The 14,212-nt window shown below is 46.7% G+C and overlaps 2 protein-coding genes across 2 annotated transcripts; one reads left to right on the forward strand and one right to left on the reverse strand.

Annotated features, from left to right (window-relative positions):
- Positions 1-620: 620 nt before the first annotated feature.
- On the reverse strand, positions 621-5,250 carry chrna2a (cholinergic receptor, nicotinic, alpha 2a (neuronal)). The gene is made up of 7 exons (XM_067260008.1): positions 5,181-5,250; positions 4,386-4,537; positions 4,214-4,258; positions 3,979-4,088; positions 2,735-2,954; positions 1,569-2,606; positions 621-1,306 (listed from the first exon to the last, which is right to left on the reverse strand). Exons 1-7 carry the CDS (start codon positions 5,248-5,250, stop codon positions 1,181-1,183), a joined length of 1,761 nt encoding a protein of 586 aa, XP_067116109.1. The 3' UTR covers positions 621-1,180.
- Positions 5,251-6,819: 1,569 nt separating this feature from the next.
- On the forward strand, positions 6,820-13,203 carry ephx2 (epoxide hydrolase 2, cytoplasmic). Its single transcript, XM_067260264.1, has 19 exons — positions 6,820-6,960; positions 7,107-7,185; positions 7,374-7,533; positions 7,971-8,161; positions 9,053-9,175; positions 9,283-9,354; positions 9,617-9,712; positions 9,834-9,912; positions 10,500-10,534; positions 10,703-10,729; positions 10,954-11,039; positions 11,207-11,318; positions 11,407-11,481; positions 11,677-11,719; positions 11,865-11,967; positions 12,053-12,122; positions 12,252-12,332; positions 12,415-12,473; positions 12,688-13,203. The coding sequence occupies exons 1-19, from the start codon at positions 6,830-6,832 to the stop codon at positions 12,770-12,772; spliced, it is 1,707 nt and encodes a 568-aa protein (XP_067116365.1). The 5' UTR covers positions 6,820-6,829; the 3' UTR covers positions 12,773-13,203.
- Positions 13,204-14,212: the final 1,009 nt, after the last annotated feature.

Here is a 14,212-nt window from a genome sequence, read left to right on the forward strand (position 1 = left end):
TTGGGTAGGCCTTAGAACACATTGGGTAGGCCTGTGCCTACCCAGGCCTACCCGTGGCTACGCCCCTGACACACAGAGAAATGGTTTCAGAAGAAACATAACACACAGCACAAACAAACCACGTCACCTTGTGGAAATACACTGTAGTTCTTACATTCACCAGCAGGAGGAGTACTTTGTACAGATCCACTAGCAGGCAGTTGGCCTGTCTTTCAGAGCTTCCTGGCCTGTCAACAGATGGAACAGGAAATCCGAAGACCTCTGAAAATATCATCTAATTGGCCTCGATTTTCATGTCGAGTAATTACCAAGCAGGAGACAATACAGCAGGATGGTCTTCTTTCCTGTCATCTGTCCCTCTGTCTCTCCCTCTCCTCCTCTACCCTCGTCATTAGATTCGGTCATGTCTTCTCCACTCTCCTACCGTTCCCTGCTCTTCTCTAAGGTTCGTTGTGTTTCTCCCTTTCATCTTTCCTGGTTTTGTCTCCTCCCCCTGTCCTCGTGACCCACTTTTCCTACACTCTCCTCTCTCCTCTCCTGTCCCTCTTCTGTCCTTCCCTCTTCTCGCGTCCTCTCCTCCCTTCTCTCCATCTCTTATCCTTAAATGTCCTCTCCTGTTTTTTCCTCTTGTCTTCTCCTCTCCTCCTCCCGTTCTCTTCTGCTCCATCCTCTCTCCTCTCAGCTCCAGTGTTCTCGCCTCCTGGCTCAGTGACCAGAAGAGCTATTCAGGTGTCATCTGCTACTCAGGCGGGCTAATTGTTAGTAACCCCAGACGCTCAAATACTTTCCATTTCTCTCTCTCTCTTTTCTTCCTCTTTCTATTTCATATTCTATTGTATGATTCTCTATCTATGCATAGTACATATATTCTTTAAGTCTTCTTCTTTCTCACATGCATAAATATTAAATGACAATATGATAAATATTATATATATGATAAAGTATGTGCACAGACATTTAAAACCCCTCACGAAAAACACTCTATACAATGTTCCCTTCTTCTCATATGTCCAGGTTAGAGTGGAATGAAGGGTTCTAATGTTCTACGGCGCAGGGGTAAGATTCTAATGTCAGTGGAAGGTGTGATGTTCTTATGTTCTGTAGTGCATCCATCAGGTTCTAGTGTTCTCTGGAGCTATGGTAAAGTTCTCCGGTGTTCTCCGGTGCAGGGGTCGGGGTTCTAGATCATTCCGGAGAGCCACAGGGGAAGGAAGAGTCCGATGGTTCCTAGCAGACACACGATGACGAACATCCACAGGAAGATCCGATCGATCACCATGGCAACATACTTCCAGTCCTCCTTCACCTACACACATGTACACACACACACACAGGAGGACAATTAGAACTGCTAAACATGCACAGTCTGGGATATTAACTACAGAATAAAAACTGCATTCAATATCAATGGTTCATAGACTTTATGTAAATCCATATTCTATGTCTGCATAAAGCAGAACTCTTCTTCTACTAACTCTTATCTTTTCAGTTTCCCCATCTCTCCCTATCCCTTTTCCCTGTCCTTCCTCTCCCCATTCCAGTGTGAAGCAACAGGGGCCTCCACTCACAGAGAAATCTGCATCCTCTGCTCTCAAGTGCTCTGCGATGTAGGTCACCCCCTCCAGTGCTTGTAGTACGGCCGGCGACAGGGACAAGGCCATGTCCTGGATTGTACCATGTTCAGGTGAAGGGGTGTCCCAATGCAGGCTTGAGTGGAGACTGGGGGGTCTCTGGGGGTGCAGCATGGAGCTCAGAGATGACAGGCTGTGGGGGAGGTTGGTGAGGCCAGGCAGGACAGGGGAGGAAGGGGGGAAGGAGAAGGAGGGAGTCAGCCTCCCCCTCACCCCTAACCCTACATCAGTGTCCGAGTCACCATGGACATCCACATCCGCTTCCCGGTAACTACGTCGTACCACGCCCACTTCGTCCCTGTAACCGTGGCGACACACATCCTCGTGTCCTCGGAGATCGACGTCGGACTCCCGCGTGAGCCAGGTGTGCGTGGTGGAGCGGGAGGCGCCGTGGGAGGCGCCGTGGGAGGCGCCGTGGGAGGCGCCGTGGGAGGGGCCGGCGCTCCCGAGGGGGAGGAGTTTGGCGACCAGGCTCCGCCTCCGCATATCGGGCGGCGGGCGCCTCATGCACAGCCAGCGCGGCACCAGAGACAGGAAGAGGGTGCGGACCCAGCGGGGCATGGTGTGGGTGGAGGGCGAGCGGTGGTGCACGTTCAGGACGAAGACGGTGATGACGATGCTGAGGGTGACGAAGATCATGGTGAAGAGGAGGTACTCTCCGATGAGGGGGATGACCAGCGAGGTGGACGGGATGATCTCGGTGATCAGGAGGAGGAACACGGTGAGGGAGAGGAGGACGGAGATGCACAGGGTGATCTTCTCCCCGCAGTCGGAGGGCAGGTAGAAGACCAGCACGGTGAGGCAGGAGATGAGCAGGCAGGGGATGATGAGGTTGATGGTGTAGAACAGGGGGAGTCTCCGGATCATGAAGAAGTAGGTGATGTCCGGGTAGATCTCGTGGCAGCAGTCGTACTTCTTGGTGTTGTACGTTCCCACGGCATTAACGATGGCCCACTCGCCACTCTCCCAGTAGTTCTGAGCAGAACAGAGGACATGTTAGAGAGAATGTGTGTGTGTGTCGTAAGAATCGTAAGAACAATAGTATGTCGGTGTGTGAGGGGGTGTTACTGTGTGTGTGTGTGTGTTTGTGTGTGTGTATCCACCTTCAAATCGACCGCATCCTCGTTGGGCTCTAGGTCTATCTTGGCTCTGTCGTAGGTCCAGGAGCCAAACTTCATCTTGCAGTTCTGCTGGTCGAAGGGGAAGAAGGTGACATCGATGCAGCAGGAGGACTTGTAGATGGCGGGAGGAACCCAGACGACCCAGCCAGTGTGGAACAGGTGGGCCTTGGTCATGTGAGTCACGGCAAAATCTCCATCAGCACTAAAACAAGTTCAAGATCCCAGTTTATGAATCTACAATCTACAAACACAGGTACATTGAAGTTTTCTGGTCCTGAATATCTCTACAGTTTCCTAGCTGTCTAACCTAAGTCCTACATGGTGGTTTAAACCTGAATTCTAAATAAATATATCGGTCTCCTCTGTGATCTTGTAATGTCCGTGAACAGTCTACATAAATCCACATGAGAGTTAGACTGGTGTTAGATGCAGGGAGATAGACGTTAACTTCCATCAAGGATTCTAGTCAATGTAGGAAAAGATTAGACTGCAATTTTAGGTGAAGGGTGTCGTACAAGCCAAAGTAGTGAATTTAGCCCAAGAACTGTTCATTAAAGGAACACTGGATTAAATATGAATGAATTGTGATGATGACATACCTTTGATGCATGGGGTTTTTAAACACATACACACACGCTCTCTCTCTCTCTCTCTCTCTCTCTCTCACACACACACACACACACACACACACACACATACCACACACAAAGGCCTGCTAGCTAGATCTGATGCAAGAGAGCAAGTGCCATATAAAAGTACTGATTCTGTGTGTGTGTGTGTGTGTGTGTGTGTGTGTGTGTGTTGGTGTTTGGAGGAGCCATAGATATCACACTCAGAACACACTTGACTGGAATGTGAAGTTCTCTCACACAGCCTCCTGGTTGCTGACTTCATTTCATTTACATTTAGCAGACGCTCTTATCCAGAGCGACTTACAGTAAGTACAGGGACATTCCCCCGAGGCAAGTAGGGTGAAGTGCCTTGCCCAAGGACACAACGTCATTTGGTTGGCATAGCCGGGAATCGAACTAGAAACCTTCTGATTACTAGCCCGATTCCCTCACCGCTCAGCCATCTGACCCCCCCACCTGACTGACTTGAGTAGTTGATTCCATAAAAAAATCTCACAGGTCCCTTCTGCGCATGTGTGCGTCTGTGAATGTGTGTGCGAGTGTGTGTGTGTGCATGTGTGAATGCATACGTACGTGCGTGCGCACGTCACTCACTTGTTGTAAAGGACAATGTCTGGTATCCATATGAGCTCTGAGGGAACTCTTATGGACGTTACATTGTCATAGTCTGACGGACGCCATCTCAGCTTGTAGTCATTCCACTCCTGGACACACACACACATACATGCACGCACGCACACGTGAGGTTAATGCCATTTACAGTAACACAACACTATACAGTAACAAAACATCCCATAATACAAAATGTGTTGAGTTGTGTCCAGCCTACCTGTTTCAGCCACACGTTAGTGGTCATCATCTGGTTCTTCTCATCCTGAAAAACATTTGGTACATCTTCTTTCCAATATGTTACAGCCACTGTGTGTGTGTTTGTGTGTGTGTGTGTCTGTATGTGTCCATGTGTGTGAGTCTACACATGTGTGTGTGAGGTGTACCCTCACCACGTCGATAAGCTGGGCGATGGAGAGGCCAAACTTGACAATTACCACATCGGAGGTGTTCTCGATCGGGCGGGACCACTTGTTGTAGCCAATGAACAGCCTCTTGAAGAGCTTATCCTCCGCATGGGCATGAGTCCACTCATCACTGAGCACTGACACACACACACACAGTATACACACAGATGCCTTAATCAGAGGCTGCCTCTTGATAGAAGTATGATATCCCATATGATTTTGATCCAGGATCAGGCTGTTCTAGATGATGAAGGAGAAGACTGGAGGGGGGGGGGGGGGGGGGGGGCTCAGATCTGAGAGATGTGCCCACAGAAGGCTCCAAAAGGCTTAGCCTGTCAAGCCCTCCCTCCTGGGAACTTTTGTGGTGATGGTTCCCTGAAGCAGAGTTAAACCCACACATCTGTGTGTGTGTGTGTCTGTGTATGTGTGTGTGTGTGTCTGATACGCCAGAGGATAAGTGTCACCAATGGCCAAGATCTGAGTCGCAATGAACCGCATCCAGACAATCAAAGTGCCTCCGGAGCCCAAAATAATTTTTGCCCGCAGGATTAAGGAGCGACATAGCGCTAAACCTCTCTGACTGGTCATCCCGTTAGATACCCTGTCCCCCAGGGCAAGGTCTCGCCATCACCTGCACCTCCCAGTTACATCATCTCGTTCTATACTTGGACTGTGTTGATTTCAAAGCTTTTCTACAGTGAGTTTGTGTATTCTCTTTGCACTTGCCAAATGTGGACTTTTAATGAACCCTCTACCCATAATAAATTAAAAAACACTTACCACAGTTGATCAGAATCAAGCTGAAAATGGTTGTCGTCATCAAAGATATGTGAGCAATTTTCAGTTCCATATTATATATACGAACCTGCAGTCAACCTATGGATAACTAAACTAACTAAACACTCACTCCATATAGTCACACAAAAGATAGAGTTTGGCATTTTCAAGGCGTCACCTTCTGGATCTCGCTCCTCACCTGACCGTGTCTCTGTACACCGTGATCAAAAAGCCAACCGCAACTGTTTTGCAAGGTGCACATAAACCGACAGCCAGCCTGGGAACCGGTGAGACGGACTCACTCGCCTCTCTCGCGGGGGCGGGGCATGGCTGAATAACAAGATTTCTCAAATAAAGTTAAATTAAAATAGATACGTCATCTACAATACATACAGGTTACAAGCAGAATTAAATTATTTAAACACATTTAACATAGTGTATATATAGGCTACATTAATAGAGTGCAATAGGAACATCTATAAAACAAACAAAAAAACCAGTGACCGATATGAAATAGGCCTAAAGACTGCTAAATGTAGAACTACAAGGCTGCAAGGAACATGTGTACTTGATGAGAACACTTGGCTGTCTAGTCCGGGGTGTGTAAACCTATAATAGTATGATGTCAGATCTGGAAAGTAAGCCCGGAGAGCAAGATACTTCTGGAGACTATAAGATGAAGGGAAAAGGGAACTATATCCTCCAAAATCACACCCACCCCTGCCGCACTCTATCGCACTTCCCCCCTCTCTCCCACCTTTGTTCCCCTTTCTCTCTCTCTCTCTCTCTCTCTCTCTCTCTCTCTCTCTCTCTCTCTCTCTCTCTCTCTCTCTCTCTCTCTTCTCTCAACCTCAGCATCCCCTTTCGCTATTGCGCTCTCATTTCCCACACCACACGCGCTGCGCGCACACACACGCACGTACTGCGGTCCAAGGATGATTGAAGTCCATTTAAATGTTCACTTAAAAGCCGGGCGGGACTGCGCACGTGGAAATGTGCCAACAAGACAAGTTCAAAAGAGATGATGATTTCATTTGAGGTTTTCCCCTGTACCTACATTTTCATTACTTGGATTTGGGTGACACACAAGCACGTTTTCGTGCTCACATACACGCAGGCACTGTTCATTTAGGCCACACAGTCAGATTAAAGCTGACTGCGAGGGAACGGGAGATAAAAAAGTTTTTTCTCTGATAGAAGCCAGGTTCATTCCTCTGCAGTAGCAAGAAGCAGGCCTTCCATAGCATTCAAACGAGGTTTATTTTTAAGGCAGCCTGATTCACGGGCAGGTTATACAGCTCAGCCTCGGTTGTAAAGTCCTCTTCTAACTCATTACCGTTCCCTACTCCACCGAGGTTGGTCAACAACGACATAAACTCTTCCAACAATTATTTATCTACTCAAGGGCAAAGGCCACGTGAATGGTAATAAATTCAGTTTGAATAAACTGTTGGGAAATATGGGTGTCACCAATTTACTGCGATCCGCTCATGTAACAGTCTGGATTGTCCAATGTCCATAGGATTGTGTCAGGTCGCTTGTGTGTGTATAATCCGGGTTAGGGGGCGTTACCAGGGAGAGCATGTAAATACGTTATGTTGAAAGTTTTTGCACGGCTCGAAGAGTGCATTTGGTGAAGCGGTCAATTGTCAATGCAAGGCTGTCCGCGATTTGTCACAATGGCTGGATGCAAAGTGGTATTGTTTAACCAGTGGGGGGTTGTTTTGACTCCGAGTCCGGATTTGGCTTTCCACAAGTATGAAGATTCCCATCAACTTCCGAGGTTAGTTGCAGTATTAAATTATCATGATAGAATTTGCATTCTTCGCTGGGGACACGGGGTTAGCATAAGTAACGAATTATTTGCAACGTTGAAAACCTTGAATTGGTTACATTATAGCCAAACAACTTATTAAAACTTTATTTCAGAGGGTTTCTGGGAAAGGTCGCTTCACGTGACGGAAGTGCTATGGTCCGGGCAGAAAACGCGAAGCTGACATTATCTAAAGTAAGAATGACATGGTTCAGCTTTTTATACTCTTTAAGAAGACCATGGGTGCCCGAGCATATACCTATGTAAACTGCCTAACATTAAAGTAGAGGAACGTTGATCTTCAAAGCAGAAAATTCAGTTTGGGACTCCTGTGGGCGCACGTGCGTTTGTGTGCGTGTGTGCATGCTTGTGCGTGTGCGCAGATGATTCCAGAGTTCGATGCGGAGTGTGTGAAGGAGGCCGGGGATCAGGGCGTGGCTCTACCAGGAGGTTTCTCAGTGAGAGGGCTATTTGATGAACTCAGAGAGACACTGACCATCAACACGCCTGTACTGCACACTGCTGATACGCTCCGCCAGCATGGTAACACACACACACACATGTGGCCTCAGTCACACAGACATGCACAAGCACACACCCACTGCTATGTAACCAAAAACTCTGACACACACTCAAACACAAGGTGCGTTCGACTTCATGCAGCACCGGCGTCGCCTGCAGCCGCCTGCAGCCGCCTGCAGCCGCCTGCAGCCGCCTGCAGCCGCCTGCAGCCGCCTGCAGCCGCCTGCAGCCGCCTGCAGCCGCCTGCAGCCGCCTGCAGCCGCCTGCAGCCGCCTGCAGCCGCCTGCAGCCGCCTGCAGCCGCCTGCAGCCGCCTGCAGCCCGTTTGACTTGAAGCAGCCAATGGCATTCTCAACCTCAAGGCACCGCCCACCGGTGCTGCATGAAGTCGAACACACCTATTGATAAGCACACAATGATTTGTTCCAAAACTCACAAAATCCTGTTGGTGTCTTCCAGGGGTGTTGACGGGTGTGTTAGCCAATCAGTGGGTGGATGATTGTGCATCTGGAAGTAACCTCGCCAGAGCCCTGTCACTGATTGGTGGACATTTTGATCTGCTGCAGCAGTCCTGTCGCTGCGGCTTCAGGGTACCTGAGCCCTCCATGTTTACCTCCGCTCTGCAAGTTCTAGATGTCCAACCATCACAGGTAATACACACACACACATATTTGCAGTGCAGGTGTGTGCAGTGCAAACCTTGCACACACACACACACACACACATGTTAGGATGACTTAAGTGTGCAATATGCCTCTGTCAGCAGCATGCATCCCATAATATCATTACACAACAACATGAATGACTGGGGCTTCTCTAGAGGATAGATGATAACATTTGATCAAGTTTGCAGTGAATCCAGATGCCATTCTCTCTTTACTACTATAGGCAGGTTTGAGTCTCTATGGATATCCAGAGGATTGTATCCAACTCCACTAGAAGATAACACACTTGTTTGCTGTTTTGCCTGATGATCTCTCCTGCCCTAGACTGTGGTTATGGAGTTAGCATGCCATTGTAAACAGTTTGTGTGTGTGTGTGTGTGTGTGTGTGTTGGGTGAGGAAGGGAAAGGGGACCCTTCCGTTTCTGAAAATGTTTTCAAAATGCAGTGTTCAGCAGTTCAGAACAACACAGGGTCAGACTGGACTGAAATTCTTAGGACAAGACAACGCAAAGCAACTTGGCATAACATAACATAAGTACACAGAACATAGATTACATATATGATAAGAAAAAATATAGTAAACCTCCTAATATACAATAATATACAATATTCAATACAGTATATTAAACCTCTAAATACACATAATAACCTATACTAACCTTATAAACCTATACTAACCTAAGACAAGTGAAGTACAATAGTGCAATATTACTGATAGTGCAACCAGTAGCTGAAAGTGACAGCATATCTGATTGGTGTGTGTGTGGGTTGATTACTTTCAGTTTCAGACACTTTCTTTGTCCTTGGTTAATCAAACTGTCTGTCATCTTTTCAGGCTCTGTGGTTGGTTAGTTAACATGCCTGTCTGGGTTTCAGGCCGTGTGGGTGGATGAGGATGAGGAGGGTGTGAAGGCAGCAGAGGGAGTTGGGATGAAAGCTGTCCTGGTGAAGGACCTGGCCGGAGCTCTGAAGCAGCTGTCTGACTTCACAGGAGTTCAGGTAGAGCACGGCCTCACCTACTGCAGCACAGTGTACCACTACTACTACAGTGGACAGACACCGGTTAGGTATTAATCAAGCAGAGTCAATGTGTGTTTCTGTTGTAGGTTTTCACTGAGGATAACCTCCCAGCTAGCTGCCATCCTGAACAGGTTTCTCATGGATACGTAACCATCAAGGTAATATTATTCTCAAGAAATGACGTTACCACCCAAATTCAGTGGTGAACTGGATATGTAATCCCCCACCTCTCTCTCTTTCTATCTCTCGCTCTCTCTCTCTCTCTCTCTCTCTCTGTCTCTCTCTCACTCACACACTTTATTTCTCACTCTCTCCCACTCTTTCTTTCTGTCACACTTTATCTCTCTTTATTTCCTTCTATCTCATCTTTCTTTCACTCACTCACTCACACACACACACACACTTCCTGTCTCTCTCCAGCCAGGGGTACAGATCCATTATGTGGAGAAGGGAGTGGGTCCTCCAGTGCTGTTGTTTCATGGCTTTCCTGAGAGCTGGTACTCCTGGAGGTACCAGGTATGCATATAAACACACACACACACACACACAGTCACTCATGCACAAATGCATGGCTGTATCTCCCATGTGGTGATGTGTGTATCACCAGCATAGTAATGTGTGTGTGTGTGTGTTTCAGGTCCCAGCTCTGGCAGATGCAGGGTTCAGGGTGTTGGCTCTGGACATGAAGGGCTACGGAGCCTCCTCAGCTCCCCCAGGTTAGACTGACTGAGTGTGTGTGTCTCTGTGTGTGTGTCTCTGTGTGTTTGCATGTGTGACTGTGTGTGTGTCCACAACAGTATGCATGTTTGTGACGGTAAACATGTCAACCACTTCCTTCTCAGTTTTGATTATTTCACTTCTCCGGTGTTGAGCAAGGAAACTTCAACCGTCTAACCAGCTTCCTCTTCCTCATCTGTGTTCCTGTCTACCTTCTCATTCTCATCAAGAACGAAAAGAACAATGAGAAGAATGTCTTCGAATGATATTGTGTGATATTGCTCAGGGGTAAATTGTCAGAAGATTGTGTGTGAAGCACTTTTCCTCAAATGACAATGACATGTACATGTTACCATGTACTGTAACATCTGGGGTCTGTTAGCATGTCTTCTCAGTGTTACATATGAGTTATATCATATGTATTCTATGAACTTATATGTATAATTGGTTTCCTTTAAAGAAATTGCTTAGATTACTTAGTTAGATGTAATCATTTTGATCAGAAGTTATGAGTATTCTGAACTTTGGGAGTTTACAGTGTAGAGCACTAGTAAATGCTACCCCTTTTGATTCTGTTTCTCTGCAGACATAAAGGAGTATTCTCAGGAAGAGCTGTGCAAGGTAACCCACACACAGGCACACACACACATACACAAGAAACCGGGCCTGTTAGTAGAAGGCAGCTTATACCAGGATTCCAGTACAATGCAAACACGTGCTCACACACATCCAATCAGTCACTCAGACAGAAGCATGATTGGTTAATATGTATGTTGTCGTCTCCCATAGGATCTGGTGGTCTTTCTGGATAAGATGGTGAGTCTTCTTCTCTGGTCTTGGAGAACTACAGAATAGAGCTAATACAGTCCCAGCAATCAGCAATGAGCTCTCCATCTCATTTTCTCTGCCTCTTTCCTCCCTCTCTCTCTCCTCCCTCTCTCTCTCCTCCCTCTCTCTCCTCCCTCTCTCTCTCCTCCCTCTCTCTCTCTTCCCTCTCTCTCATCCGTCTGTTTTTCATCCCCGTCTGGCCCTGTATCCAGGGTATTCCCCAGGTGACCCTGGTTGGTCATGATTGGGGTGGGTCTCTGGTCTGGAGCATGGCACAGTGCCACCCTGAGAGAGTCCGGTATGTCACACCACACACACACACACACACACACACACACACACACACACACACACACACACACTGTCTCACACCTACACTATTCATACAAACCCAATCTGTGTGCTTGTGAGCTTTTTGTATGTATTCATCAGTGTGTGTGTGTGTGTTTGTGTGTGTATGTACAGGGCGGTAGCATCTCTGAACACTCCACTGTTTCCTGTGGACCCTGCTAGCCCTCCCATGGAGAGGTTGAAGGCTATGCCCATATTTGACTACCAGATCTACTTCCAGACCCCTGTGAGTATGTGTTGAGGTGGGAAAGATTGTTGCTCTTATCTCCATGTGGTTATGTTATTTTGTGTGTGCGCGCATGTGTGTGTCACAGGGAGTTGCAGAGGCAGAGTTAGAGAAAGATTTAGAACGGACATTTAAGATCTTCTTCTTCGGGAGTAGGGATAAGGTAAGTCAAAGTACTGTGGTGGAAATTACATTTATGTCTCAAGAAACGTGAGACTATTGTCTTCGGACAAAAAGTGAAAGCAGAAGCCAGTTCTTTTCCATTTTAACTATGTTGTGTCATTTGCACAATCACCACACACACACACACACACCCTTACACACCTACAAACCAGTGTGGTTGTTTCTCCCTATCCAGACCGGTGGTGGTGGGCTCAGCACTGCTGGGGTTTGTGCCAGAGGTAAGCCAGGAAGTAAACCTACAGTAGTATTTTGATTGGATGGCATGGATTTAGGTCTCTACCTATCAACTCCTGCCAGCCTATCTCAGTTGGTTATTGATAGTAGACAGCTGTGTATTACGTGTGTGTGTGTGTGTGTGTGTAGGAGGTCTGTTTGTGGGGGTTCCAGAAGAGGTTCCCAGGAGTTCCATCCTCTCTGAGGATGCTCTGCAGTTCTATGTCACAGAGTATAAGAAGAATGGTTTCCGGTATGCACACACACACACACACACACATTGACTGCCTGGTTTTCAGGGACATGGAGCTGAATCTGGTGTTGTTCTGCTTTCCCAGCGGTCCGTTGAACTGGTACCGTAACGTGGAGAAGAACTGGGCCTGGTTGTGTTCTCGTCCCCGGACCCAGGTACTGTATACCCAGCAGCTCACCACCTCACCACTACTACCAGGTTGAGAAATACAACACAAAACAATTGAGTGCAGTCAATATGTAGGGGTAATCACCAACTCAGATGTATGTGCATCTGTGTTTTAGCTGCTGATGCCGGCTCTGATGGTGACCACAGGGAAAGATCCGGTTCTTCTGCCTGTGTTCTCGAAGGGCATGGAGAACATGGTGAGAACACACACAAACACGCAGACACACATACAAAGTACATGTCAATAATACATAATAATGTTATTCCTTTATCTGTAAGATTCCCAATTTGACTAGAGGGCACATTGAAGAGTGTGGACACTGGACACAGATAGAGAAGTAAGTGTGTATGTGTGAGTGTGCTTGTGAGTTTGTATGTTATTACAACTTCCGAAAAGGAAAGCTGGACAATTGCTATTCCCTCTCATTTAACCTTTTATACCTTACCCTTCATTAGGAGTTGAGTACAGAGTTTATTGATTGACAGTGAATCAAAGATACAGTGTCGTAAGTGTTGTATGACTAAAGTGTGTGTGTGTGTGTGTGTGTCCAGACCAGCTCAGCTGAACAAGATCTTGATCTCCTGGCTTCAGGACACTCTGGGGAAGACTGGCATCACCATGACGCCCAGACTGTGAACAAGAGAGAGAGAGAGAAATGTATTGATGATACATTGAGAGGGGGAGTGTGAATTAGGGTATGGTGAAAACAGTGTTGAGAATGACAGGGAAGGAGAATGTGCGTGCATGCACTCACAGTAACACATAAAAAAAACATGCAAGCACGCACAGTCACACACAATACACATACAAACACACCGCTTGTATTACAGTATTATCAATCTGTCTTTGAATTGTTATCAACATGGTGTTTTTGTCTTTCAATAAGACCTCAGAGTATTACAACATAGAAGTATTTCATCGATTTTTAAACTGTACTGAGAAAATTGTCACGTTTTCAATTCTCACTAACATGACAGTATAGTTTACCTTTATATTTATAATACCTTTTATGAATGTCTGTTTGCTTCAACTGTCTGCTCTGTTTAATAAAGCTGTACCAGACTGATTACGCTGATTATCTCTGGTCAGGAGACACATGGGGGAAGGTGGGAGGGGGAGAAAGAGCGAGCTTAGAAAAGGCATGTGTGGCTTCCGTCTGAGAAGGAGACAAAGGGAGAGGGGGACGGGTGGACAAGGAGAGAAGTGAAGGAGGGAAAGAGTGGGTGATGATTTAGACAGGGTCTGAGCAACAGCCCCTCTCCTCTCCCACTCATTGTCACCTCCCTCTCCCTTCCCTCTCTCTGTTTCTCTTTCTTGGTCTATGTCTCTTTCTCTTCCCCTCTCTATCTCTGTCCCCCTTTCGATTTCCTCCTCTATGGACCACAGACCCTAACACTGCCCCTAACCCCATTAGCCTAGCAGCCAGGCTGCTGATTAGCATATTCATTATGGGGCAATTAATATATTCCTACTCTTTATTTATAAGTCGAAGAGCAAAAATGGAGCTGTAAGAAGATCCTTCAGCCATATTTGAACACAAGACTCCTCAAACAGTAGCCCACATCCTTAACCACTGAGCTATCACAGATCATAACTATCTCCACTCAACATTTAAATTTGACATTGAACTAGTTGTAACAACCTGCATAGTTGGGGTGTCAGAAAACCAGAAGAAAGCAGGGCTCCCCTGTCAGCTCACTGGGTTAGTGTGCATGCTCATTCAGACATGCTGGGACAGTACCGCAACAGCCTGGGTTCGAATCCAAATTTTTAATTGTTTATTTTAACTTAAAAGTTACATTGTGGTCATGTGAGATGTGCGACTTCACCTTCACAGTTTCATAAATATCGTCTCTCTCCTCTCTGCCAAACGCTTGTTAATCTCAAGAAGATTCTCTTTAGTTTAGTTTGGTTAGAAACAGAGTGCGAATTATACAATGATAATCGGGGCAGTCAACTTCTTCTCTAGGGCGTAAAGTCATATTTACGATTACAGGTAAGAACGATTTATAAATGTATTGACCCCCCCCCCCCGACCTGTTGTTTTTACCCCTTTTAGGGGGTCCAAGTCTTGAG

The sequence above is a fragment of the Osmerus mordax genome, chromosome 22 (assembly GCF_038355195.1).
Source record: "Osmerus mordax isolate fOsmMor3 chromosome 22, fOsmMor3.pri, whole genome shotgun sequence".
Lineage (NCBI taxonomy): Eukaryota > Metazoa > Chordata > Actinopteri > Osmeriformes > Osmeridae > Osmerus > Osmerus mordax.

Bases quoted from the DNA above. Each gene is read 5' to 3' on its own strand.
- chrna2a (XM_067260008.1), bottom strand. From the start codon at position 5,250: ATGGAACTGAAAATTGCTCACATATCTTTGATGACGACAACCATTTTC. The intron at 4,538-5,180 runs GTAAGTGTTTTT...TGTGTGTGTCAG, and splicing joins CTTGATTCTGATCAACTGTG to TGCTCAGTGATGAGTGGACT. The intron at 4,259-4,385 runs GTGAGGGTACAC...AATGTTTTTCAG, and splicing joins TCGCCCAGCTTATCGACGTG to GATGAGAAGAACCAGATGAT.
- ephx2 (XM_067260264.1), top strand. From the start codon at position 6,830: ATGCAAGGCTGTCCGCGATTTGTCACAATGGCTGGATGCAAAGTGGTA. The intron at 9,176-9,282 runs GTAGAGCACGGC...TTTCTGTTGTAG, and splicing joins CTGACTTCACAGGAGTTCAG to GTTTTCACTGAGGATAACCT. The intron at 10,535-10,702 runs GTAACCCACACA...CGTCTCCCATAG, and splicing joins CTCAGGAAGAGCTGTGCAAG to GATCTGGTGGTCTTTCTGGA.